General features: G+C 31.8%; 1 protein-coding gene across 2 annotated transcripts; it reads left to right on the top strand.

Moving 5' to 3' along the window:
* Nucleotides 1-159: 159 nt before the first annotated feature.
* Nucleotides 160-22,810, top strand: LOC143052654 (uncharacterized). Of its 2 annotated transcripts, none has more exons than XM_076225722.1 (20): nt 160-254; nt 3,311-3,352; nt 5,684-5,803; nt 6,989-7,102; nt 7,979-8,092; nt 9,109-9,222; nt 9,760-9,873; nt 10,538-10,651; nt 11,468-11,581; nt 11,986-12,099; nt 13,087-13,200; nt 14,543-14,656; nt 15,520-15,633; nt 16,332-16,465; nt 17,648-17,789; nt 18,507-18,643; nt 20,484-20,628; nt 20,855-20,973; nt 21,865-22,021; nt 22,689-22,810. In XM_076225722.1, exons 1-20 carry the CDS (start codon nt 236-238, stop codon nt 22,706-22,708), a joined length of 2,175 nt encoding a protein of 724 aa, XP_076081837.1. In that variant the 5' UTR covers nt 160-235; the 3' UTR covers nt 22,709-22,810. The 2 variants fall into 2 exon arrangements, with proteins under 2 accessions (XP_076081837.1, XP_076081838.1); XM_076225723.1 differs by lacking the exon at nt 160-254 and adding an exon at nt 484-572.
* The last annotated feature ends 4,989 nt before the right edge of the window (nt 22,811-27,799 follow it).

The raw sequence follows: 27,799 nt of genomic DNA, 5'->3' as shown, positions 1-27,799 counted from the left end.
TCTGGCGTACTTACTTATTATCATTGATAACTATTATAAAATTCTAAAAATTTTGAAAACTTTTCGAACTAGAAAGATTGTATAAACACTTCCGCTAGAGTGTTAGTGGTTATGATATCATAATGTCATGTACATGTGTCACCTTATCTGACTATAAGAATTCCTTACTTGACCGTTACAATATTAGTCTTATCGCATACATGTAAGCCCGAGAATTCATTTGAGAACAATTGATATGAATCTATTTATATTAGGTACGTTTTTATTTGTTTATTTGCAAACACACATTTGATGATTAGAAACTGGCAGGATGTATATAATTTTATTTGTAACAATAGTTTGTGTTCAAAAAGATCATAAAACAAAATTGAGAATGGAAATAGGGAACGTCTAAATTTCTGATTGACAAAACTTCCCATAACAGTGTTCGTGATTTCGAATATTCTACTGACATGTATACATATGACCTCTTATCTGACTTCAACAAAATCATACAGGTACACTACAATACTAGTATAATTGCAAACCTGTGGATTATTATAAAACTATTGACATGCATCTATTTATATTGGGTAAGTTTTTGCCTTATTTGCTAGCACACATTTTACACAAGTAAATATTGAACACTGTGATCAATGATTTTTTAAAAAAACATTAGAACCTTTAATCGTAGCAAAGTATTGTATATATCCACGTTAACAAATCACAAAATGATTAGGAACGTAGTAGTAATCCATACATGTATTCTCAATTTTATTTAGGGCGAAGACATATTTGAGGTTTTTATAGATTAAGGTGAAACACACATTTCAATTATTAAGTAATAAAAAATGCAATGCTTTTAACAATGTTTAAGCCAAGTCAACGGCATCACAAATTCGTTTTAATGTAACTTTTACTTTATCTGTTTCACTTTATATTCAGAAAAAAAACGCATCCACAGTATATCTAAGTAAACCAGCAAAGTCTTAACACACAAAATCGGCTGTTCCGAGCTACGCCCATCTTATGCATGCGACTGTCACAGTACAAACTACGAAGGTCAAGCTTCAAATACAAAACAGTAATTCATATTATAATGAAAAAATATTCAAATCAGTCCTTTTTAGTTATTATTTCTGTGTAAAATGTCATAAAACGTAAGCGAAACGATTTTAATGTCTTTTGCAGCTAAATAATGTGACATTATATTTATGATCCTGGTTTCAATTGTAACCCCATGCGTGTTTGTGCTTCTTGTACGCCGCAGAAAGTAGTAACATTAGATAAAGAGAACTTTCCTAAGACCACACTTATTTCATTAATTGTTCTACGGGTTCGCTCCTGTGTGGGAGCAATTGACTTTTCAATAACAAAAAGTTTTAACCCCTTCCGCATATTTTGGGGTCACATGCCACTCCAAAATAATTTTCTCTTGACATTTTTTTTCACACGGACGTTATTCTTGTGCATATATTGATCCGATCGATTTGTAAATAAAAGATACAAACTCGGGTGCAAACATGTAGTTTTGTCAGCTCACTGTCGTCGATAAGTAGTAATTAAGAACACAGCTCTCCTAAAAGCATATTGTTTTACCTGTGAAGACCTGTTCCAGGAGACACAAATTGAAAATATTTTGTCTAATTACCACAATCACATCCATATTTGTAAGAACCATCGTTATCCCAGATCAAAAAATTGTTTCAACAGAGCCATATCTTAGTATCTATCTTAGATACAATAAATATTCATTTGTATGACTTATTTAATTTTGATGAAACCCATAATCCCCATTAGAGCCTATCGTCATACAAGCAGAATTATGTTGCAACGGAACATTTGAGAGTTCTAACCTTCGAGAACAAATTGGGGGTATTGTGATTGATATACTCATTATAATTAGGTATGGGTAATAAAATGGTCAAACAACTTTCTAGTCAAGCTCAAGAGTTTCAACTGCATTGCTGCTTTAAGGCGCAAAATGAGAAAGTATTTTGCTCAGTCAAAACAATGATATGAATGAGCTGACATGTATTTTAAGGGAATATTCTAATACATTGCGAACTACATACGTAGCAATATAACTATCTTTCTAATGATATTGCTGAATTATTCACCTTACTCATAATGTTGATCAATAGTAAAATTATCAGTTTTCCATACTTTTTTTTCTTTATGCATGAATATATTGATTTGATTATTGGTATACAGCTTTAGCATGACAATTCACTGATTAACAATTATCACGGACGGTCGAATCATGTTCCAGTCAGATGATTTTGTGCAGAGTTGTGGTCCTTGGACTTCGAAATTGACTCAAATAATCAGTTTTCTAACATTTTTTTTCGTCATGCTTAAAGATGTTGATTTAACAATTAGTATATAGTTTTATCTTGATAAGATACAGATCAAATTCGATTTGTTCTGGTTTGAGGGGTTTTTCCAGAGTTATGGTCCTTTGAATTAGAAAATTCTGTCAATTAATAATTTTTGTATTTGTCATACTTAGATATTTACTAGATATTTGCTATATAGTTTACACCATGACAAGTAATAGATATAGTTGGCATTTTGTTCCAGCACAAATGATAATTAACTGATAGGGGTTGTGCATTACTATGCAATACTCTCAGCATTCAACATCTGTCATTTACCTAACTAACATAATTCGTCTTTTTAAACTGCATCTGCTTTGCTTTCTTGATATATACACTTGCATGTATGGATTTAAATGAAAATACATGCAGACAACGCTTATTTTCATGACAAGAAAGTCGGGTTTGGTAAAGGCACCAATACATCCAATTATATGCATAACAACATGTTTCACTTCTTTTTCTATAAAGTAACACTAGTTCTTATATATACATCAATTGCAAATCGGACAATTACAACAAAGTTATGTATAAACCGTTCGCTTCACTTGTAGATCACTCACATCATAAAAAATCATGCATTTTCAAGAAAAAATAGCTTGCTTGCCGACATTTTGTATAGCTCTTGTCCGAAGAACTACAAACTAGATAAGTGTGGTCTTAGGTGAAAGTGTAATTGTTTTTCAATTTATCATTGAATAATACACTATTGAATATACTTTTGTATGGGGCTAAAACGGACCAACCAAAACAGTGTCGTATCAAAAGGGCGTCATTTTTGACAACATCCCCGTAGTTTTCCTATGATGATCGAAATTACAAATGACAGCTGTAGATTTTATTTTATTTGACCATTGGTTGTTCATTATATCAATAATTTATCCGTGTCTATAAACAAATCTACGATTGCCAATTTTTTTTCTTAAGTAAGCAAAATATTTCAATATATTTAGGTTGCATTTCACTCCTTACCTATGTTGATGCTGCCAGTACACGTAAGTATGCAGTTAGAGCAATTAAAATATACTGTGGATTTATTCTTTTTCGTTGGATACCAATTTTCGTGGATTTTGAGGGTACAGACGAACCACGAAATTAAATGTGCAACGAATGACAACATTTTTATAGTCTTGTAAGCATATTTTAGTAAAACCACAAAATAAAATATCCACGAATATGTGAGTGTTCCTTAATCCACGAAAATGGGTACTCACGAACATGAATGAATCCAAACTACCAATGTTGAACCTATACCTGATCATGCATGCATAATTAAGCATAACATAGAATTATGATTGTTAGAAATTTTGGAATTTAAGGACTTTTCGTATTAAAATATTACACGCTGTTAAAGACAATTATCTATTGAATTATCAAAACTTATGGCTTTTGTTTGTATCAACGAATTATACGTTGCATGAATTAATTGCTCATATGCTCTTTGTACATTGATTAGCCTATCAAACTAAACTTTCAGTTTTCCTAAGTTGTAGATTCAAACTCGCCAGCTTATGTTTCTTTAACAAAAAGGGTACTAGACGTTTTATATATCTAGTTTTGGGCAGAAATTTACTTTGAAAATATTATACAGAGTCAAGGAAAAAATACACCGAAGAGGATATCACTGCCATGCATGACTATTAAATTTGGAGGTTTGGTCTTCCAACAGACTATTTGAATCCCAAAGGGTACAAATTGCGCTCATCTACTTGCATATTTGTTTTTGTATTCATATGAAGCAGAATGTATCCAAGGGCTTGAAGAGAAAGGAGAAAAGAAACTATCCCAGTATTTTAATCTCACCTTTCGGTCTATCGATGATGTACTGTCTATTAATACTAATAGATTCAGTGGTCACTTATATTTAATATATCCAAGTGAACTTGAAATTAAAGATACTACCGACACAGATAAATCTGCTTCATATTTAGACCTTTTTCTCGAAATGACTACTGATGGTAGGTTGAATACCAAAGTTTGTGACAAACGCGAAGATTTTTATTTTCCTATAGTCAACTTTCCATTTCTGTGTAGCAAAATCCCAGCGGCACCAGCATATGGAGTATATGTGTCTCAATGGATACGTTACTCTAGAGCTAGCTCAAAGTACGTTGATTTTGTTGAACGAGGATAACTGCTTTCTCAAAAGTTGCTAAGACAGGGCTATGAATCAATCAAATTAGGGTCATCACTAAAGACATTTTACGGTCGCCATCATGAGCTGATTGACCATGATGAAAAAAGTGTGTCAGAAATCATAGGATTTATCTGATATTATTCCTCAGTCATAACAACCTTCCATCATTACCGACTGAACAGAGAAATAACACGATGGGTGCCGTAGACGGTGCAGGAAATGCTTACTCATCCGGATCACCTAATTTCTCTCCCAGTTTTGAGAGGAGTTCGTGTTGTTTCTTATTTATTATTTATAACTATTGATGTAATTGTCCTTTAGTTTTTAAGTCCTTGTTTACTCCTTGGTGTTGATTGTAATTGTCTTTTAATTTATGTTTCTTGTGAATAATTTGGAGTTTAGTATGGCGTTGATTATCACTGAACTAGTATATATATTTATTTAGGGGGCAGCTGGAGGATGCATCCGGTTTCGGGATTTTCTCGCTGCATTGAAAACCTATTTGTGACCCTCTGCTGTTGTCTGTTCTATGGTCGAGTTGTTGTCTCTTTGACACATTCCCCATTTTCATTCTCAATTTTATTCATTCATTTATTCCATTCATATTTCCCGGCGTTTATTTTCTGCAAAACTAGTCCATACTTATTTCGCTTTTGCACACTTGGATGTTATGTGGAATGATATTTCATAGGCACATGTACAACAAAATTACCTTATTCAAAAGTTACTTTTACATTCTATGTTATCCATATTTATCCTAATATCAGGTTAGAAATATCTAAAATCATACTGGTAAACTATTTACATGTACTATTTTTAGTGTGTGTCGATTAACAATTTCAGAAATTATAGTCAGTTTCAAATTAGAGCCCTGACTGAACAGCTGATTTTGACAGTTAATTATATTTTGTTATTCCAGTATTGATGCACACTCTGAAAGTTATTTCACATATATTGCAAATTATCTATACCAAGTAACTATTATTTATGATATTAGCTTTTAATAAAACTTAACAATTCTTGTTTCAACTTTCAAAACAATTTGATACTGTAACTTTTGAAATTGATATTTGCATACTATCTGCGAACTGTTTATAGTATCGGTTGGCGCTTCAGCAATGTAAGTCCTCTACAGATCAATTTGTTACATATATATTAAAGTTTATTTTTATGTTTGCATCACTTTCAGAATTCTGTAATGCGCAGTCTACATGCATCAGACATGGCACATACAAAGTAATACCAGTATTCCAAAAGCTTGGAGTTTGTACTTGTAATGGAGGTTATACTGGAAAATGTTGCGAAACAAGTATGTATGTATAACACGATTATCTTGGTATGAAGTATATGCATACAGTTTAAGATGTTGTGATTGATGAGAGACCCATTAACTTATAATTAAAAGTTGCAAATAGAAACTCATACATATGTTCTTTCATCACTTTGATGAGAAGAAGTAGAACTGCTTGTTCTACAGAATAGCTTGCATAAGTTCTAAGGCCGATCTTCTATAAAACAATGTACCTGGACTTTTTCCATTCATATACATGACATTATAGTCATACATTTGGAAGTTTAAAATTAATAAACTTTAATTTTCTTTCACGTAAAATGCACATTACCTCGCACGATCCTGATACGTACTGCATAAAGCTATACTATTGTTTATGTAGCATTTTGTAGATCAAACAAACTTAATTAATTAAAGTGGAGTTATGGATTGCAAAGTCATAGTAAGATGTTGTGCAGAGAGCGCAGTTTATTGATTTTTTTCTGCTATATCACGCTACTACTAACACAAGTTTTTGGTGGCGTTCGTGTTGCTTATTCTATATCAGTTTTCTAAGTTATGTATTGTGTACTATTATTTGTCTGTTTGTCTTCTATTTTTTAGCCACGGCGTTGTCAGCTTATTTTAGATCTATGAGTTTGACTGTCCCTCTGGTATATTTCGCCACTGTTTTGTTTGCCTTTATCTGGTGTCGATATAAATTTATATATATAAATCTACAACCGCTTTTGTTAGTGAATTTGGTATATTAGATTGTGTCTATATTTGCATTCTTCAGTCAGTTTGTGTTGCTGAATCTCGATTTGTGTCATATATATCTATTTGATTATTATATAAATTAATGTTTGTATGTATGCTTGAATGTTCAAGTCATGTGTATTTATGCGATGTATGCTTAACATTTAACAGCTAGGTCCATATTATTGTTTTATTAACCTTTTGCGTCAACATAACGGAACTATCAACAACAATTATACTAATTGGTTGTCTAACAATCTATAACACCAGCTTCTTTTTAAATGTCTGTACCGAGTCATATGGTACTAGTGTTCCCTAGTTCGGTTGTTTGATAGGGTTTGACAGCTTAAATGGACTTTGCCTAATTTGTATTTTCATTTGATTATTTTTGTTATAATTGTTTGTTTCACAATCTTATTACACATATAGAGTATTATCTTATAACTTTTTATATATTGATAATAGATATAAACGAATGCCATAGTAATCCTTGTCAGCATGGTGGTGCATGTCATGATAAAAGTAATGGATACACGTGTACATGTAGAGCTGGATATAGTGGAGCAGTATGTCAGACAGGTAAAAAAATTGAAAACAGCACGTTTAATAATTCCATGCGTCTGAACCGCTTCTCTGGATTTACCTTCATCAGTAACCCTCAAAGCCAAACATTTGTCAACTTTGCCTGAGGGAGTAAAGCTATACTACAATATAGATATATGTTGAAGAATTCTTTGTTATTATACCTCTATGGCGGAGTGTAACACAGTTTGCTATTGCTTTTTGATTCAGTGATGCTGATTGGACAAACGGCAAAATCATTCTTTTTTCAGAAAACCCATACAAACGCTTGGTACTGTTTGACAATGATCATGATGACGTTTTCTTTGCGTATAGTACATGTGTTGGTGATAATTTAACTAAATATATGTACATACAAATAAAGGGGAAAATCTTATTTATATGCCCCTTATTTGAACACATGCTATGTTGTCATCAATTGTTCGAAAACGGCAATAATTCTACATTTAGCTAACGGATTATGTTCTTGTTAACAATGAAATTACACAATGTAATTTCGAATCAAATTAAAATAGCGAATTGACAAATACCTTCATTAACTTAATAACATTGAGAATGAATTTTACACATGTGTATCCCTCTCGTCGCGAAATAACTGGGTTATGAATGTAAAGTTTGTATCAATTCTTTTATACGAAGGAAACATCGACAATTACGTAAAGAATTATTTCAACTACTGCATTACTGATTATGCATGTGGTCGTCTGAATTTTGATACCCGTTTTCGGCTTTTAGAGTACAACCATTTATCACTTAGGTAAACATACTTTCATTAAAACTTACACGTATTTTCTTTTTAAGATAGGCAACCTAGTTACCATACGTTATGAATGTTTTTTTGGTTAAGTTAATGAGTTGGTTTTATTTTACCAGATATAAACGAATGTGGAAGTAATCCATGTCTAAACCATGGGCATTGTCATAATGGAATCAATTCATATACATGTAGCTGTCGATCTGGATTTGCTGGACATCGTTGCGAGACAAGTGAGTTAATTAGTATTCAGTCATTGTCAATGCAAATTCATATAAAGTCATAAACCAACGTCATTGAAGTTGCCTCATAATATTCATCTTTACGTACACGGGCGATGTTTCAAATCTTATATTAACCTTTCTCGGCGGTAAATAAAAAGATTTTTTCTATGCCTTTATCGAATGAGAAAAAAGAAATTGTTTAGTCATGTAACATGTACAAGTAATGGTAACTTTCACACTGCTTTAAATTCCTGACCAGAAGGACGATGGTATATTTCTATTTGGTAAATTGATCAATTTACCTCAGTGCATCATATATACAGGGTTAAAACATTTTATGCTACACGCACATTTCGTAAAAAAAGATTCAGAAGTGATGATCAAAACAATATTTAAAAAAAAGTTGGTGGACCCAAAATTCCTCAAGTATTTGCCCAAAAGTCAGCACTTCGGTGATGACATGCCTATCAATTTATGGTCATTTTTATAATTTTCCTGCTTACAAAATTATGAATAATTAAAAGTACTAAGGATTTTCTTATCCCAGACATATATTAGCTTAGCCGTAATTTCATTAAGTTTTGGAACTTTAGATCAAATGCACTTCAACTTTGTGCTTTTTTGGCTTTATAACTATTTTAATGAAAGCGTCACTGATGAGTCTTATGTCGTCGAAGACACGCGTATCTGGCGTATTAGATTATAAGTCTGGTTCCTTTGATTACTATTTTGCCAAATATAGATTTATGTACGGTAATCATTTGATGCGCTTGTAATCTTGAACCCAATATGTTTTTCGAACAACAACTTTGAAACATTTCATTTATAGATATGAGAGAAAATGTAACTCGAATGGGACACACTTAAATCCGAATCATAAACAATCTTTTTACATTTTTTTTATCAAAATATTACTGCTAGCAAATTATGTCTTCTCTGTTTAAGTGCTCTAATTTTTGTCAATCTTTACAGCGGTAAGTTTGAAAGAAGTTTGTTCTTCCCATAAAACTGTAATCTCTTTTTAGATATAAACGAATGTGCTAAACATCCTTGCCTTCATGGTGGTACGTGTCATGACGGTGTAAATACATACACATGTACTTGCCCACACGGCTATAGTGGAACAAAATGTCAAACAAGTAAGTTTGATCATTGTTGAAGGCCCTTCTATTACCCTTAGTTGATAATTTCTGTATCATTTTGTCTCTTGTAGAGAGTTGTCTCATTTGCAATCATTCCACATCTTCATTTATGCATTAGTTATGATCTTGGCATCATTTTTATAATTCATCTCACATAACTGTATACTAGTCTTGCTTTGTCGGACTTCGAAATGAATATAGAAATATGAAAAACATATTCAAAATACCAAGAATAATCGCAAGAAAGATGGAAGTTTAGTATTTTTTCTTTAATATTCCCAACTACATGACTGTGCTTTTAAGAATTATAATATGCATAGTATATCTTTTTTACAAATTCGTAACAGGTTAAATTTTTACAAAATTTAAATCAATTCAAACGACAAAAAAAGTGTACAGATTTTCAAATTAAACACAATGGACGACTATCACCGATCCATATACTGGAGTCTTGGGTCAGGACATAGTTTATGTTGCATTAAACATGCTCATGTTCCCTAATTTCACAAACCAAAATTATGAGATGTTTTGTAGATACAAATGAATGCGCGAGCAATCCGTGCTTACATGGTGGTACTTGTCTTGACGGTGTAAATAAATACACATGCACATGTTTACACGGATATACTGGTAAACGATGCGAGACAGGTATGTCCTTGATAACAAGAAATTGGTCTATATATCATCAGCGTTTGTACTTTTTTGGCAATGTTGAGTGAATAAAGTTATGTGTTATTATAACATCATACATATTAGATTTTATACATTACAATGTTCAGTCTCCATTAGAATGTGATACTTTTTTTGACATAACTAATTGTATATAGATTTTTCTTCTAAAAATCTTGTTCCTGTTTAAACAAGTCTTTAATGTTCAGTAACATTTTTTTTTGTACAGAAACAAAATTCTGCCTTAGCATGTAAAATAGAGATGTTCCATACATAATAAGGGAGTTTTATATGGAGTTTATTGTATGTGTGTAAATTCAAACTTTATTTTGAAGTAGATGTCTGATTAAAGATGTGTTTAAGAGGAAGCAGATATACTTATGCATACATAAAATTGAGAATGGAAATGGGGAATGCGCCAAAGAGACAACAACCCGACCATAGAGCAGACAAAAGCAGTACTGTCGTGAATGTCAACACCGAAATTCAAAGGAATTAGCAAATTATAAAAAAAAGTAGTTTTTTTTCACGTTTATTCGATCACTTGATACCTGACAGTAACGTCACTGTTGGAACATTTTCTACAATTTTTCTCCTAACTTTGAAGAGTATTCAAATCTGTTTAACAACTTGAATTTTATAGACATAAATGAGTGTGCCGCTACTCCTTGCCAGCATGGTGGTACGTGTCATGACGGTGTAAATAAGTACACGTGTACCTGTCTACGAGGTTATACTGGTTCAAGATGTCAGACAAGTATGTTTTTATTTTATATATACTACGCCTACTGCTTTTATGTGAAAAAAGCTACAGTAAATATGTTGAAACATTACCAAAATTTCTTAAACGTTCTTAATGCATGTACTCATTTGTGTTTGTCTCACTTAAGAGTTGAAAACATATGTTGATATTGTATTGTTTGTACTTTTAGAGAATAAATTCCACAAACTTATTATTATAATCATGATAAAAGATAACACAATAAAGGAAATGAATTTCATAAAGTTATGGACATTCGTTGTATATGCAGAATAATGTTATGCTATCTACAGAGTTAATGTTTCCTTTATTGCCAAATAATTTAAATACTACTTACCTTGGAACATCTGGCATCACCGTTATATGTGGTCTAGTTTTTGTTACGCAATAAAGTCAATACCTAAGGAAAATGTGTTGATTACAACAACAGGTCTCTATAAGCCGTGATACAAATCTATATTACAATACTGAGATATGAGTGCCAATGAGACAACTTTCCGAGAGAGATCAAATGATAAAAATGTAACAACTATATATCACTGTGCTACTTCCTACAATAAACAAAGCCAATACTGCATAGTTCGTAATAAATAACCCCGAAATGCCAAATGTGAAACGAGAAAAACGAGAAAATAAACGGCCTAATTTGTGTACACATTATTTAACGGGTATGCTGTCAGGTATGAAATAAGAATTAAAAAAAAAACAAAAAAAAAAAAAACAGACGAACACATCTGAAAGTTAGATAATATTTGATTGTGACATACATGCATATGTATACTACCTATCTGTTTAACAAATTAAATTTTTTAGACATAAATGAGTGTGCCAAAACCCCCTGTCTCCATGGTGGCACGTGTCATGACGGTGTAAATAAGTACACCTGCACCTGTGTACGAGGATATTCAGGGGCAAGTTGTCAGACAAGTACGTTGTTATGTTATATCTTCTATCACTTATGCTTTAATGTGAAAAAATAGCTATAAACCATATATGTTTTCACTATTTCAATCATTGTGAATATTTCTGACAAGTTGTTAAAGCATTAGCTCATTCTCGCTTGTCTCTCGTAAGAATTGACAACGTATGTTGTTATTTTCCCCCCACTTCTGAATAATAAGCTCCAAAGAAGTATATAAAAGTCAATAAAAGATAAAACTATATAGAAAATGCTAATAATATAATAAAGTACCACGTAAAAATCGGAATACTTTAAACATTTGACATTTCTAACTTTCCATAGTAAAATTATGGTTAGACCATATCGCGAATCGACAATTGTTGGAAAACTGGGAATGCCCTTGACACTTTATTTACTTTTCATCATACAGATATTAATGAGTGTGCTAGTCGACCATGTAAACATGGAGGTGTTTGTCATGACGGAGTAAATAAATACACCTGTAGCTGTGCGAGGGGATATACTGGTGTCAATTGTGAAACAGGTATCAATGATTATTTACAACAATTACTGCAATTTAATCACACAGCCATTTTGGTGTTGTTTTTTGGTCACATCATAATCAAGAAACAAACAAAATAACAATTAAAAAAATGATATTTGTAACACTAGTTGTAATCTTGTATGACAAAATAATCACTTTAATTTAGACACTCAACATATAATTATATGTTTGAAACACTAATCATATAATGCATGATGCAAGTCAGTGATAGTTACAGCGATCAAATAACTACATGTCTGTCAAACGTAGCATTAAAACTAAAAATTGGAAAATCTGTATATTCCATATTACTTACCTATCTCCTTAATGTATGTATTTATGCTTTATGTACAATGGAGTGATGGCATCACTTAAGAGTCAAGATAAAATCTGCTTTGATAGTATTTGTAGTATCGCTAATGTAAACGTCGATGAAATAAATGCGATACTTATTGTTTTTTAGTTGAGCCATATGATTGTTTTCGCTAAAAAGCTTACATAATACAATGCTGTAACAGCTTATCTTTAAAGCTAAGTGTCAATCAATTTGAAAGCAGTAGTCATGTCGTCACACACTAAAGTTTCAATCAATACAGATATAACACATATGCAATGAAAACATCCAAAAGAGTCCCAAAACATGACATTTGTGTTTGTCCATCAATTCTCATATTCAATGTTGATGACGTTGATAGAGAATATGTCAGTTTCACTCCCTAATTCCTTTATCAGGCAGTTGATGTATTAAAATTATCAGACACACATGATATTTTTATTAGCAGAGCTCAATAGATTTTCTATTGTAGAAATTGCCTCTACCAAGTCAGGAATATCATAGCTAATTGTTTGTTCGATTTGTTTCAGCTTTTGATTTTGCTATTTGCTTAGGAACTTTTCGTTTTGTGGACTGATAATTTTTTTCGTGTTTTCCCGTCTTCTGACAATAGGAATTATTCTAATTATTTATCTGCTCTTTTCTATATTCAGACATAAATGAGTGTAGTAGCAATCCATGTCAACACCGAGGTGTATGTCATGATGGAGTAAATAAATACACATGTAGCTGCAAGGCTGGTTTTGCCGGTGTGCACTGTGAAAAGAGTATGTATATTGTAAATGGAATGTTTTTTTTTCAGTTATCCATGTAAGCAGCTTATTAAAACCCTTTAGTAATTGATCGAAAACCAATCTTCTTGGTGTGTATCTTTCAATCCAGGTATGCGAAGTATGACAACTTATAGCAAAGCTTTATTCGTGCTATTACAGTCACATGCTTCAAACTGCCACATTATGTATATGCCCAAACGTTGAACTGTATTGGCTGCCGTTGGTTACTATATTACGCTTAAGGTTTTTGAATCAAATAACTATTGTTCTTCTTTTGATGGATTTCAGTTCAAGTCGACCTAATCAATACATTTTTGAGATATGTAAAGAATTATGGGTACATTTTTATATTCTCCAAAATTAAAAAAGACACAGCTTAAAAATCATTGGTAACTTTTAATGTTAACTTTTACAATCAACTTTTAAAGCATTCAATTAAATATCAATAAAATGTCTTGTCCGTAGACATAATCACAATAAAATTGAGAATGGAAATGGGAAATGTGCCGTTTGATCAGATTAATGATCAAAGAAAGCTACTGTTGTTTGAAATATCTTGTTCTTGTCATTTTTTTCCAATTAAAATGTTTGATATTCACTAATTCTAAACATATTTTGTTGTCTTTGTCAATGATAAAAAATCTGAAACTGGTGATCATGTCTTGAGGGCAACCATTAAAAAGATTAGACAGCTTTTAAACACAATTTATTACATAAAAAAATAAATCTTTCTTCCAAAATCTGCATGTTATTATATAAATGCTTATAGTGTTAGCCTAATGATGGCTATTTTTCATAATTTAAACCATTTTTTAACCAAAATATCAAAAGAGTTTTTTCCTGAGGTGACACTCAGTTTTGGTTTCATGTGAAACATAAAATGTACATCTGAATATGGCTAGGCCGATTGTAACGGAAAGCGTTTGATTCGTCGTTAAATATCAACCGATGGTATGCAAAAGCTAAAAGTTAAATAGTTGGTTTGGTCAATGCAAATAGTTCACCATTTTGTATGTGGTATATGTTAGCTTTCAAGTGTATTATTTTCTTCAATGTGTATGCTTATGCTTATGTTTCTGTATTCTGTCCATTGTTCGTTCGTTCTACACTTATCTGTAAAATCCGTCTAGATTATCATTACGGAATTCAGACTGGAAATTATTTGAAACATAAATCATCAAAAGTACCGATTTGTGCAAATAAAACAAACCTTGAGTGATTACACAATGACGTACCATATTTTTTTTAGATATAATTACAAACTAAAACACTATCTAGAATAAAACACTCTTGAAAACCAATATCAACTTCCAGATAATCCTTATTTTTATTACAGATATTAACGAGTGTGCAAGTAATCCTTGTCAGTACGGTGGTACATGTAATGATGGTGTTAACAGTTATACCTGTTCCTGTATAGCTGGATTTCATGGTGTTCACTGTGAGACAGGTATTGTTTATACTACACACTTACATACTTAGGAATATAGGTCATATGTACAAAAATAACAAATTAGTGTTTGCGATCAATGCACATTAATGTGGGGTTGTGTATAATCTATAGAATGACACAATTTTTGAATGTCCTAAACTGAACACAAGCTTCTAGTCGACTTCTTGTGTAAACTTTGGTACTGAATTTGAGCTTCAACTGTCCAAACTAACCTTGCTTTTGAAATGTATAAAAAATAACTGATTAACCAAATTTTGCAACTGGTATTCCGATCTATTTTAATTATGTAGTGTGCCCAGTAGTCAGCACTTTTTGTGCTGACATGAATTGTCATTGATATGGTTATATTTATAGACTTGCTGTTTACAATTTTTTATTTTTTTTGAAAAACTAAGGCTTTTCAACCTCAGGCATAGATTACCTTAGCTGTATTTGGCACAACTTTAAGAATTTTCGTCCTCAATGCTCTTCAACTTCGTACACTATTTGGCCTTTTTAACTTTTTTAGATTCGAACGTCAACGATGAGTCTTTTGTAGACGAAACGCGCGTCTGTAGTATATACTAAATTTAGTCATGGTATCTATGATGAGTTTATTTACATCGACATTATAACAAAATTGGCTGAAGTACTAGTTTGATCGTTAAAACAATGGTGAGGAAATGAACCAATTTAATAATGAAAGTATATGTATATATTATGTCTTAATAATGTATTGCTCTGAGGATGCAACAAAATAAGATGTCATACATATCAAAAGGTGCATCGGTATTGTTTTCTTACTTGAACTAATATTCACTATTGACATTATGCAAATACTACAAGTAACTGATGACAGTTTGTTTATTTTACATTACTAGAAATTGACGAATGTGCTTCTCATCCATGCCAGAATGGTGCCACCTGTGTCGACCAGTTTAATGGATACAAATGTGAATGTCTTGACGGTGACTCTGGCAAAAACTGTGAACTAGGTTGGTGTTATAATATATTTACTCAGATCGATCAGTCCTTTCTCTTCTTATGCTATGGATTTTCAACAAGTTTGTGGGTTCGTAATTTGTAGTATTTTAAATCAGACTTCATTTTATATTGTCTCCTTGATCTCATCCGATATAAATTACACTTTAAAATATATTCTCAAAAGAGGGATGGTAATTGGAAATTTCGATTCTCAAAAAACATTGTGGTTTTATTTGCATCGATAACATATATTGATGCTATAATTGTAACTATGTAGAGGAGCCTTAAAAAATCGTAAGCAGTGCTTCTGAGAGTGATCATCATATTCACGGTCTTGAAGGATATTTAGTGAGTGCATTTTGCTGCTGTCTGTTATATTATTATGAGAAAACTCAAATTAAACGCTAACAACTGAATACAAACCGATACAGTGAATAATCAGTTGACAACAGGTTACACGTTTTGTTGAGTATGAATGCTTCCATACACTTCCTTATAACGTTGATGTATATTCCATATAACGTTGGTGTATAATTGTTTTAATGGCTATCATACCACATATTCCTAGTTTTATAAAGATTTATTTACCCAAGACCTGTTACCTGATATTTTAATCAAAGCTTGATTATCAGTTAGATCTTTTAAAGTACAGCTTTATTAAAGAAAAACCTTACATTTACAATTGTTCCAATCAACTGTATATTTTCAGGGACAACGGTACCCGAAACTCCAAAAATAAACTTGATATCAGAAACGACTGTTACTGAAGGTACCCCTGTTTTAAAGATTGCATGTTTTGCTGAAGGTATTCCTGCACCTGTAGTCACTTGGGAGGAAATTGATGTAAGACGTCAACTATAGTAAGATTAGTATATAACTAGAAATGGAGAAGCAGTTCATGTTTATAGACCTCATTTCGTTCCTTTCTTTAAAAGCAATATAAATATTTGCTCAGAATGCATTCATAGTTACACTTGTGTTTTATGTAAGGGTGACGGTTGGTACCTATTAAAATGTTGCGAACTTTATATTTAATTGCTTGCACCTGTTATAATTCAGGAACCTGATGCTCCGTTGATGTCATTTGTTGATGTGGTTAATAAATGTTAATTGGTTTTTCTTTTTGAAATGTTTTATACAAGTTTTTGTGGGGCCTTCTATAGCTTACTGTTTAGTGTGAGCCAAAGCTTCGTGTTGAAGACCGTACTTTGACCTTTAAAGGTTCTCTTTTACAAATTCTGACTGAAATGGAGAGTTTCATTGAGACTCATACCACATCTTCTTGTATCTATTGTAATGTCTGTATGGATAGTGTGATGGGTTGTGGTGTGATAACTTGTGTTTGCCACCACGGATTATTTCGTTGGAGAATATCTCTGGTTTAGGTATAAATGGCGTCAGCAGTATACAACGCTTAGGTTGCTTATTTTCTTAGTCGAAAAAAAGTAAAATCACAAAAATATAGAAATGACAGGAAAATTAAATCGGAAAGTCCCTAATCACATAGAAAATCAAATGACAAAACACCTCAAACGAATTCCTGACTTGGTACAGGCATTTTCAAATGTAGAAAATGGTGGAATGAACCTTGTTTTAAAGCGCTAAACCTCTCACTTGTAAGACAGTCTCGTCAAATTCCGAAATATTTACACAAAACCACATGATAAATAAAATAGGCAACTACCGAATGTATGCATTATATGCATATAAAAAAACCTACACAAAAGCGATCAATTTATTTCATCCTGCATATTTCCAATCATTACATTAACAATAAGAAAACATTTGAAGATTAACGCGGTGATTTGTTCAGATAAAAATTACTTTCAAGAATAAACATAACATCCTATATAGTTAATATACATTAAATTTATTCTGATCTGTTGAATAATTGTCTCATTGACAATCATACCACATCTTCTTATTTATATATTAATTTACAACTGGACATAGTTGTTGTGAGTATATATGTTTTATTATAATAGTTAATTTGTTCGAACCAAACGAATCGATTTTAACTTTTAGGCCAAGTTTCAACCAAACGTTCGACAAATTGGACATTTCCTGGTAATCCAAAATGTAACAATGGCAGATAAAGGTTATTATACATGTACAGCTAAAAACCGTGTCGGGACCGACATCAAAGCTGTCAACATTATTGTTGCTTGTAAGTAATAGTTATCAAAGGTACCAGGATTATAATTTTGTAAACATTTAGCCACTGCCATAAGATGGCAATTAGAAAAACAAATGTGTTTGTTCTAAACTTTATCTGTTTGGAATGGAATTAAACCATATTACATTTCCTTCACAATTACCAACTTGTCTGTAATATGAAGGGAAACGAGAACGTTGAACAATTCATTTATTAAAAGCCAATAAATGACAAGACGAGAGAAGAATTGTCATTTAAAACAAGACGACCTGAATTTCATTGATAACAAACTAAGGTATGCAATGGTTCATACTTTCATTTCTTAATAAGTCGTTCGAACTGTAAAAAATATATATATTATGTACATTGCTATGTTCAGGCTGATTGGTGCACTTACATGGAAACCAACCATATCAAATAATGATTAGGTGAGGGTTAGTGTTTTAACCCCACCTATAGGAATCACTTTTGTGTTATTTAGTGACGGTCAGCTTTGATTGTTGGAGGATTGTTAATTGTTACTGTGACTAGTGGTTACAGTAGTAGAAAAAACATAGACCGCCTTTCCATCGATACCTCTCAAAACTAATAAAATGTAATGTTAATTAGACATTCAGAAATAAAGCTTATCAATATTTAGTATTTACATTTATGAAAGCTTAATAAAAAAGTTTTTGTTTGCATGTACATGCAAGTCATTTAATAAAAAGATGTTTCAAATTTTAACAGCACAGTCAACAAGACCATATGTTGCACCAGTTATATCTGCACCATCCACAGTGATCGTGAAATATTACACAGATGCTAGGCTTGTATGTAATGTAACTGGATACCCAATACCAAGTGTCAGATGGGAATACAATCAGGTTACTCAGGTTTTTTCTTCTCTCATTAATTTAAGTATGTCGTTAGTCATTTTTACGCTTATCATATAAACTATATGTAATGAGGCGAAAAAAAAACCCAAAATGATATTTAAACTTGTTTTTTTTTAACATAGCTGGAAATCCCTTTGGAAGACTGAACACGGTAACAAGAAAAATAGCAATTTGCAAAACGCAAAAAAGAAAACCAATGACTGATCTACACGAACCACACCATAATCTGAGAATTCAAGGTGCACAGGACGAGAACGCATATTATGTTGCACACATAGTATCTGTTGATGAGACTGTCAACCAATTGAGAGGTTTAGCACTATAAAACCAGGTTTAATCCACCATTTTCTACATTTGAAATTGTCTATACCAAGTCCGGAATATGACAGTTCTTGTCTATTCGTTTTTTATGTGTTTTGTTATTTGATTTTGCCATCTGATTATAGACTTTCCGATGGGATTCTCCTCTAAGTTCAGTATTTTTGTGATTTTACTTTTTTGTATTGTTAATGTCAGTACAAACAAGGCGATAAGTCTTATTCAAAAGTCTCATTCGTAGGTGGCTGGTGTGTTTTCCTCCATTTAGAATTGTGAAGGGTAAATAACAATTGGTCTATAAATATGCAAATTATGAAATTAGTAGATAATTCATGTACTATGTGTTTTGCATGTTAATAGAGAAGATTTGTACATATTTTTTGGCATATTTATGGCTGTATTTTCTATAAAACACAATACTTGTGTTTGATTATATAATTTTTTTCTTCGTACTTGCAACATCAGGGGATATTACGCAGATAATAGTGGAGATTTTTCAATTAAAGTGTTTTTACAATAGAAAGTTTTGTTAATTTACCTATTTTAGAATGTAGCACTTTAATGAGATCTTCCAGATTGATGTTTCATAAAAAGATTTCGTTTGCCAAGTAGTTCTACACATTGCTTTTTATTGTCAAATTCAAGAGAAAAGGAATGTATTTTATTACAAGTTATTTTATGGCAATATTCTTGACACGGGTTATATTCGTCTCAAATATTTCATGATGATATAATATTAAACCCCTAACAGGGGGTGTGTGCTTGATATGCATATGATGAAGACATAATCTTTCCATCAGTGTAAGTATGGTCTAGAGCTGGCATGTCCGTAACTGCCAGTAGTCTGTTGCTATTTATGTGTTATTGTTATTTTGTAAATTTTCTTTTGTTTCATATTCTGACATCAGACTCAGACTTTTTTGACCTGAGTGTTACTGTGCTTATTATTGTGCAGTTGTTTTTCTCTTTTGGCTAAATGTATAGGGGGAGGGTCGAGATCTCAAAAACAGTTCTAACCCCGCCGTAATTGTGCGCCTGTCCCAAGCCAGGAGCCTCTGCCCTTTGTTAGTCTAGTGTAATTTTTTTTAGTTTCGTGTGTATCAGTCGGAGTTTAGTATGACGTCCATTTTCCCTGAACTAGTAGGCATATGTGTTTAGGGGCCAGCTGAAGGACGCCCCTGGGTGCGGGAGTTTCTCGCTACATAAGATCCATTCGTGGCCTTCGGTTGTTGTCTGCTCTAAGATCGGGTTAATGTCGGTTTGACACATTCCCCATTTCCATTCTGAAGTTTATTCAAGGGGTCCAATTAATGTTTTTTTCTTGAAATTTAATTGATTTAACTGGTTTTCTTATATTCATATTCGAAATAAAGCTAGTAATAAATGATAGGAAATACGAAATCGTTGACACATACACTGTTTCCTAAATAATACAAGTTATTTCAACAATTTTAAAGACTTTACCACTTGTAAAAATTTAATCTGTATTGTATTTGTATATTTTCTGTAGGGTAGAAATATTCCTGGTGTTAAAATATCAGGCGGTGTCATGCTCATTTCAAATGTTACTAGTGAAGCTACTGGTCTTTACGTCTGTATAGCTACAAATGATATAGGATCAAGTCGAGCAAATATAATGCTGGAAGCTACTTATGGTAGGTATTGTATAATGAACTAACAGTTTTTCCACCCAACAACAACATCAATATATTTCTTTATATGCGGGCACAGGAAATTTATAACTGTTTTTTATGAATTAAAAATCCAAACGAGATATATTATTCTATAATTTGTAGCATTTCACCGAATTTTTGTATGCTTTATTCATCTATTTAATGTACAATGTATATTTGTATTCCTTTTGGTATTTGCATTTTACAGATTCTCCCAAACTCCTTACGTCTCCTTTGGTTTATTCGGGAAAGGCAGGTATATCTCATAACTTTACCTGTTCTGCGACAGGCCATCCTGTTCCAATGATCACATGGACTTTTGCATCAGTAAGAACCTATCATTATTAGACATTAACATTTGGCAAATTCAGTATGTAAACTTCAAGTTTAAAACACTTCATTGTCATACAAATTTAAAAACAAGACTGTGTTCATAATTTATCATCAAATAAATATAAGAAGATGTTGAATGAGTGCCATTGAGACAACTCTCAATCAAAGTAACAATATGTAAAGGTAAACCATTAAAGATCTCAAAGTACGGTCTTCAACACGGAGCCATGGCTCACACTGAACAGCAGGCTATAACGGCCACCTAGAATGACCATGGTAAAATCATTCAAATGTATTATCCAACGGGTCTAATCTATATATAAATTTAAAAAAAACAACAACAACCGAGAAACACCAGTAACCACATCAACAAACGACAACTACTGAACATCAGATTTCTGACTACATAAGAACAGTCGCAAAACAATGCAGCGGGTTTACACGTTTTAATAGATAACCTTTACCCTTATTTGAAATAAAAGTTTAACATTATTCACAACATAGAAATACACACTATAAAATATTATTTAAGATTGCTTAACTAAACCAAAAGACATATTAACACAAGTGAACATCAACTGATTTTGATCTAAGACACAGTGTAAATACAAAATCAACGTCTTGTTAATCAAACACGCCCAGAAAAGTGACCCCTTTGCAATACAGCGCAAGTCAGCATTTTCCAATTAGTCAACATATAAAAATAAAATGTATGACGAATAGTGAATAATGTCCAAGCAAATAATGAAATAGAGATAAACAATAATGAATACATAACTGCTTCTAAAGGGTAAACAACATTTTATTTATTTTAATTTGTTTAAAAACATTATGTCAATAAAACCATTTTTTAAGTTAAAATATAAACGTTAAATTTGCCTTTAGCTTTCTCATCATATTGATACACTACCTCCACATAAGATACACAGTCATGGTAATTTAATAGAGTTAGTTGATATGCAAGAGTCTGGAATCCTTACTTGTACAGCAACGAATGAATTTGGAATGGATACCGCAAAAGCAACAGTTATCGTTCATCATAGTGAGTAATAAAATTAACGGTACCAATTTTCTTGCGACAGATGCGCATTTCGACGATACATGTCTCTTCAGTGAGGCCAAAAATACTTCATTGTAGAATATAAATTATGGTATATGTTGTCAATGTGTTTTATAAAAAAACTGGTTTTTTATGAATCAATGCAGATTTCCAAAAATTTTTTTTTTATGCTATTTTCGTATTTCCTGAGCAGTGTGATAAAAATATTTCTCGTCACTAGTGAAAAATCTGTTCTCAGCAAATAATTGGTCGAAAATTAATAATGACGTTTAATTATCTTGATTTATTTAGAATTTATGATTGTGACGTCGTAAAAAAAGACGATGATGTCTTATGACGTCATAAAAAATACTGATGATGTCTGATGACGTGACATATAAACACAACTTTCTGCAAATGTTTGAAAAGGAAGGATAAAAGTCAGTAGATAAACAGAGTTCACCACTATTACTCGTCTATTACGATATTTCTCAAATCTCAACATGCCTCACGCTTATAATAAAAAAAAAAATAACTGTTTCAAGTGGGAAAATATCGTTACACACTTATTGCAGTTAAGGAATCTTTAAAGTGTGGACTTTTACTTTTGTATGTGAATATTTGATTGCTGCTTGTTATGACGATGATGTTTGATTTTTTTTTATTGCAGGTTCGGCAGTAGTAGGATGATGATAATTATTGACTAGAAACAGAAAATGCAATGACTTTGTTTTTTTTTAATTAAATGCAATATGACAAGGACAACAGTAAAATGAGTATTTAGAAGAAAAACAGTTATTCTGATTGAACTAAAACTTTTTTATTGGGATTTATCTTCAACAGAAACGCCGAGTATTAAAAAAAACGTATAAGTCAAGAGCTAGATAACTAAAAAGCACCAAACAAACTGCATGTACCCAAATTCATCGAAGATCAACTTTGCCGTAGTAGCTGAAACCTCTTCTTGAAAATTATTTTTAATTTTATAGACGATATGAATAGTCACTAATACCCTAAACCAATATGGTACAGATCCAATTTCAAAGAAAATTTAAAGATATATCTCCCTTATGTATAGGTACTTTATTTCTTTCCTTAATGTTTGAAATTTCCCAACATTTTGACTTCGATCAAACATTTTAGATTCCAAATAAATAACGTAGTTGAAGAGCATTAAGAAACCCAATGCCGAGAAGTTTTCCAAAAACAGCTAAGGTGATCTATCCCTGGCATACAAAATCTTATTTAATTTGAACAATTCGATTTTATATTTCGTTTACTTGAATAACTTTGCGAAAGATGTTTCTACAACACGCTGTAAACCAAAAGAATGCTTTTTGAAATTGACGTCGATAATTTAAATTTGTAACTTTTATTGTTTTTTAAATGATGGTGGTTGATTCTGTCTCTGTGTGATGTCTTATTACCACGAGTCACCTCTAGTTACATTTATAAGTTTAGAAATCTTCTCCTGGATCGTCCGTAAAAACGGCTAACATAATATCATTAATTCAATGACATAGTTTTCGTCGCTGTTTCCTATTTGTCCTTCAGTTATGTCCGTTTCATATACAAGTTTATAATGAGAAAATTAAGGTCCAATTTCGCTAGAACATGGATAAGATTCAGTACGACAGTAATAACATGTGTAGCAGGACAAGTTGCAAACTTAAACATTTTGAAAACTTTTACTTTTAATTTAATGAATACATCGTACTTACCTTACTAAAGGGACGACTTTAAATGATCTATTACCGGTAATCAGCTATTATGTGGCATTTCAACAACATAACGAAAAATTTGCCTTTTACATATAGACGACTGTCTCGTAGTTTCTTAATTGTCTTTGCAAAGGTGATATATATCATAGAAATTCTGAATCAAACATTTGCCTCTTTCAAGAATCAATTACTAAAAGCTAAAACGATTTATCTGTGTCGAATCGATGTTCCGAGTCTGTGAACTTGCACCATTATTTTTTCTACAGCCTTAGATATATTTCTCTAATTTTACCAAACGGTTTGTTTTATATATCAGGAAAATTCAATTGAAATAAATTTATCAAATGTACTAAAACGTCGAAAATAAGCGTTCTTATGATTTTCGAAGTTTTCAGACTTTGGGACAAAATGGCTACCGTTTTGTAATGTTTCGTAGCATGTTATTCCTTTACGATATACGAATGTAGTTAATAACAACGAATCTAGACAGTTTGTATTTATCTAACTTTTATTTTAATGATTATAAATTATTTACTGAAATATCAGGTAAAAAAGCCGAATTAATTACTTTGACAAATGAAAAATTAACTTGGACAAAATGGCTACCGCTTTAAAAAAACGACTGTAATAGAATTTACTTTTTTTTAACTCACGAACAATTAGAAAAATGTTTGTACTTTTGGTAGATGCTGTTATTATTTACTTTTTTAAGACACTCTCTGCTATATCTAATTTTAAAATTTATTTTTAGTCTTTGAGTCAACGATCAAAGTCGTTGGACATTTTTTTCTTATTCCAGCTTAAGAAGGAGCCACCGAGTCAAATAAAATTGAGAAAATAACAGCTTCAATGTTACAAAAAACTGACACATGACGTTGTTCCTGCCAAGTTTCACGAAGATCAGATAATAGGAAATAGGGTCATTTTTCACACAAGAGTTAAAGCAGTTGTTCGAAATATAACGTTGGACATCTGTTTTTTTTTCAGGCAGCATTGTTGTTTCGATCCTAAAATATACAAGTTTATACTAAGCATATGACCAAAAGCTATAAGAACATAATTAAAAACATATACTGAATAAGTTTTTTAAAGTGGTAAATGTTTGCTAACTTTTTTTTCAGCCGGTTTTTATGCCCCACCTACGATAGTAGAGGGCATTATGTTTTCTGGTCTGTGCGTCCGTTCGTCCGTCTGTCTGTCTGTCTGTCCGTCCGGTCGTCCGTCTGTCCCGCTTCAGGTTAAAGTTTTTGGTCAAGGTAGTTTTCGATGAAGTTGAAGTCCAATCAACTTGAAACTTAGTATAGACGTTACTTATGATATGATCTTTCTAATGTTAAAGCCAAATTAAACTTTTGACCCCAATTTCAAGGTCCACTGAACATAGAAAATGAAAGTGCATGTTTCAGGTTAAAGTTTTTGGGCAAGGTAGTTTTTGATGAAGTTGAAGTCCAATCAACTTGAAACTTAGTACACATGTTCCCTATGATATTATCTTTCTAATTTTAATGCCTAATAAAATTTTTATCCAATTGCACGGTCCATTAAACATGGAAAATGATAGTGCGAGTGGGGCATTCGTGTACTTTGGACACATTCTTGTTCTCTTTTAAATAACAAGGGTTGTATGAACTGCGTGCTCAACGTTTATATAAATAAAATATCATTTCAACACAGAGTTCAACTTAGGTACGAGAATATTTCCAAGATGAGTTATCTCTCGTGTATTAGTGAAACCTCAGTTAGGTTCACTTGCAAATTATAATGGTTTGTAAGTATATTTTTCTAAGAAGTTATGAATAAAACTACAGTCAGCTGTGTTTACTGTTGGATATATTGTTTACTGGAAAGGACTTCTATAGGTGCTCCAGAAGGAAAGCGATCCTTCTACATACGTGGCACGTGTCGTGTTGCTTATTTTATAACAAATCCGGTTAAAAGTCTTATTTGTTATGTTTTCTACAAATCAAACCTTTTCCAATGTAGCCTTCTAAAAAAATATTTCTTTATTTTCTGTACAAATGTTGAAGCGGATGAATAAAGTTATACGATATCAACAAGTCTTTACAGTCTACCCTCTCGGTCTAAATGATAATATCATTGGAATTGGAAATATATCAAGAACCGAATATGTTTACTTAGCATTGTGTATTTAGTTTCTAAAACTGTTCGTAAAATCCGCTCTCATGGTTGTAGAAAAAATCGCAATCAAAGAAAATTTCTGACCAATCATACCAATATTTCGGACATAATTTTTATTTCAAAAAACAATGGCAGACATTATCTGTTAACAAAGCTCTGTTTATTATCGGTAAATAAGTTAAATAAAATTTTAGACGATTGTAATACAATTTCATATAGAAGTCCTAAATATGAAATCGTTCAAATTATAATGGCACATTGTAATTCAAAAATGTTTCCCAAAATTGGTCACCCTATAGATCATAAACAACATTTTATTAAAATAAAGTATGTCAATAAAGGTTTTGATTTTGTAAATATTGCTGTTATTGTTAACAACCGTTCTCTTGAAGAACAAATTCAGGATATTTTGATAATACTGAAGTCTCTCTTATTTGTTATATATACAAGAAATCTACCCGTAAATATGTGTTTGATTATAGCCAATTGTATAAAGATGTTAGTATCCGAGAAAATACAACTACTTCATGTAATTGCAGTAATTCCTAATATATGAATGTGCCCATTTCCCATGTGGAAACAGGAGATCTTAGCATCATTCAAGACCAAGAGTTAAAATCATTCTTTAGTAAAGGAACTAACAATCGTCCCCGACAATTATAAATTGGAATGAGTGTCTTTATGTCATCCACGACTCACTCAGATCTTACTGTTTGAAACGGATAATCTTTGGACAGTAAGTAAGTCTGATGTAGACGACACGCGCGTCTGGCGTACTAAATTATAATTCTGGTACCTTTGATAACTATTGACTGTCCCTCTGGTATCTTTCGTCCCCCTTTTCTTGAAGAGTTAGAAAAATGTTTTAATGTATAATATCATCATGATAATAACATTTTACAAAATTTCGCAAATGATCTTGGCATTTTTACTTTTTGGCAAAACTTGACTCATAGCCATAGAAAAATAACGTTTATGATATTACCTGTCCGTATCAAAATCCGATAATATCTCATAAAATAGTGATTGTAAGGTAGGTGATGTTTTATTTTCGATTTTGTACATGAATCGGACATTTATTGATTCCAGCCAGTTAATATGTTGGCTCATTCCTCTGTTATGTCGTTATGGTCATGTCAATAGACGATTTAACGTTGTATGGATACAGATTGCAGTGAAAAAATATATAACATTAATCTGTTTACTGGTTGTGGATAAAAAAAAAAAATTTTAGAGTTGAACATGTTTTATTTTAAATTGTTCACTGACAAACAAGATTTCCGAGCTCCGTCAATTCAAAACAGAAAGTTCCTCCTCAAATGGCAAATTTAAAAGCTCATAACTTGCTATCAAACCATTTTTTTTTAATATATATTACAGGTGAAATTAGGAATTAAGCATAAAAAAATTGTCCTCATTTACTGCATTTATTATTGGAAATATTTCAATGGGTAATTTCCGTAGAGAGAATAATATTTCAAAACTATCTACACCAACATTAAAGTTAACAGATTAAGTAATAATCAGAAATTTTTAACAGAAAAATCGAAAAAATAACAAATATATATTCTCGTTTGATTGAACATAACCATACAAACCTGTGTAATGAGTGTCATAAGCCAATATTATTGTATTTGGATTAGCAGCACCATGAAATATAATATTAATCAGAATGTGCGTCATTTTATGCAAATTGCATAGCTATTATCTTGCGGAAAAACAACGTTAATGTATAAACATGTTCACTATCCAACCATTGTGTTATTATTGAAAAAAAAATGCCTTTATAATCAACCAAACAAGATTGCATGATTTAAGAAAACATTTCTTTTAGTTAGGAAACAGGATTCCCTTGTTCACCACACAACCTAAGGAATTATATGTATTTAAATATAAAGTCTCTGTAAACGAAATGACAAAA

This window comes from Mytilus galloprovincialis, chromosome 11 (genome assembly GCF_965363235.1).
Source record: "Mytilus galloprovincialis chromosome 11, xbMytGall1.hap1.1, whole genome shotgun sequence".
Classification (NCBI taxonomy): domain Eukaryota; kingdom Metazoa; phylum Mollusca; class Bivalvia; order Mytilida; family Mytilidae; genus Mytilus; species Mytilus galloprovincialis.
This window is presented reverse-complemented; position numbering and strand designations above follow the sequence as displayed.

Coding starts and splice junctions, on each gene's coding strand:
- LOC143052654 (XM_076225722.1), top strand. Junction 15,634..16,331: donor TGGCAAAAACTGTGAACTAG/GTTGGTGTTATA, acceptor GTATATTTTCAG/GGACAACGGTACCCGAAACT. Junction 20,974..21,864: donor TCACATGGACTTTTGCATCA/GTAAGAACCTAT, acceptor ATTTGCCTTTAG/CTTTCTCATCATATTGATAC.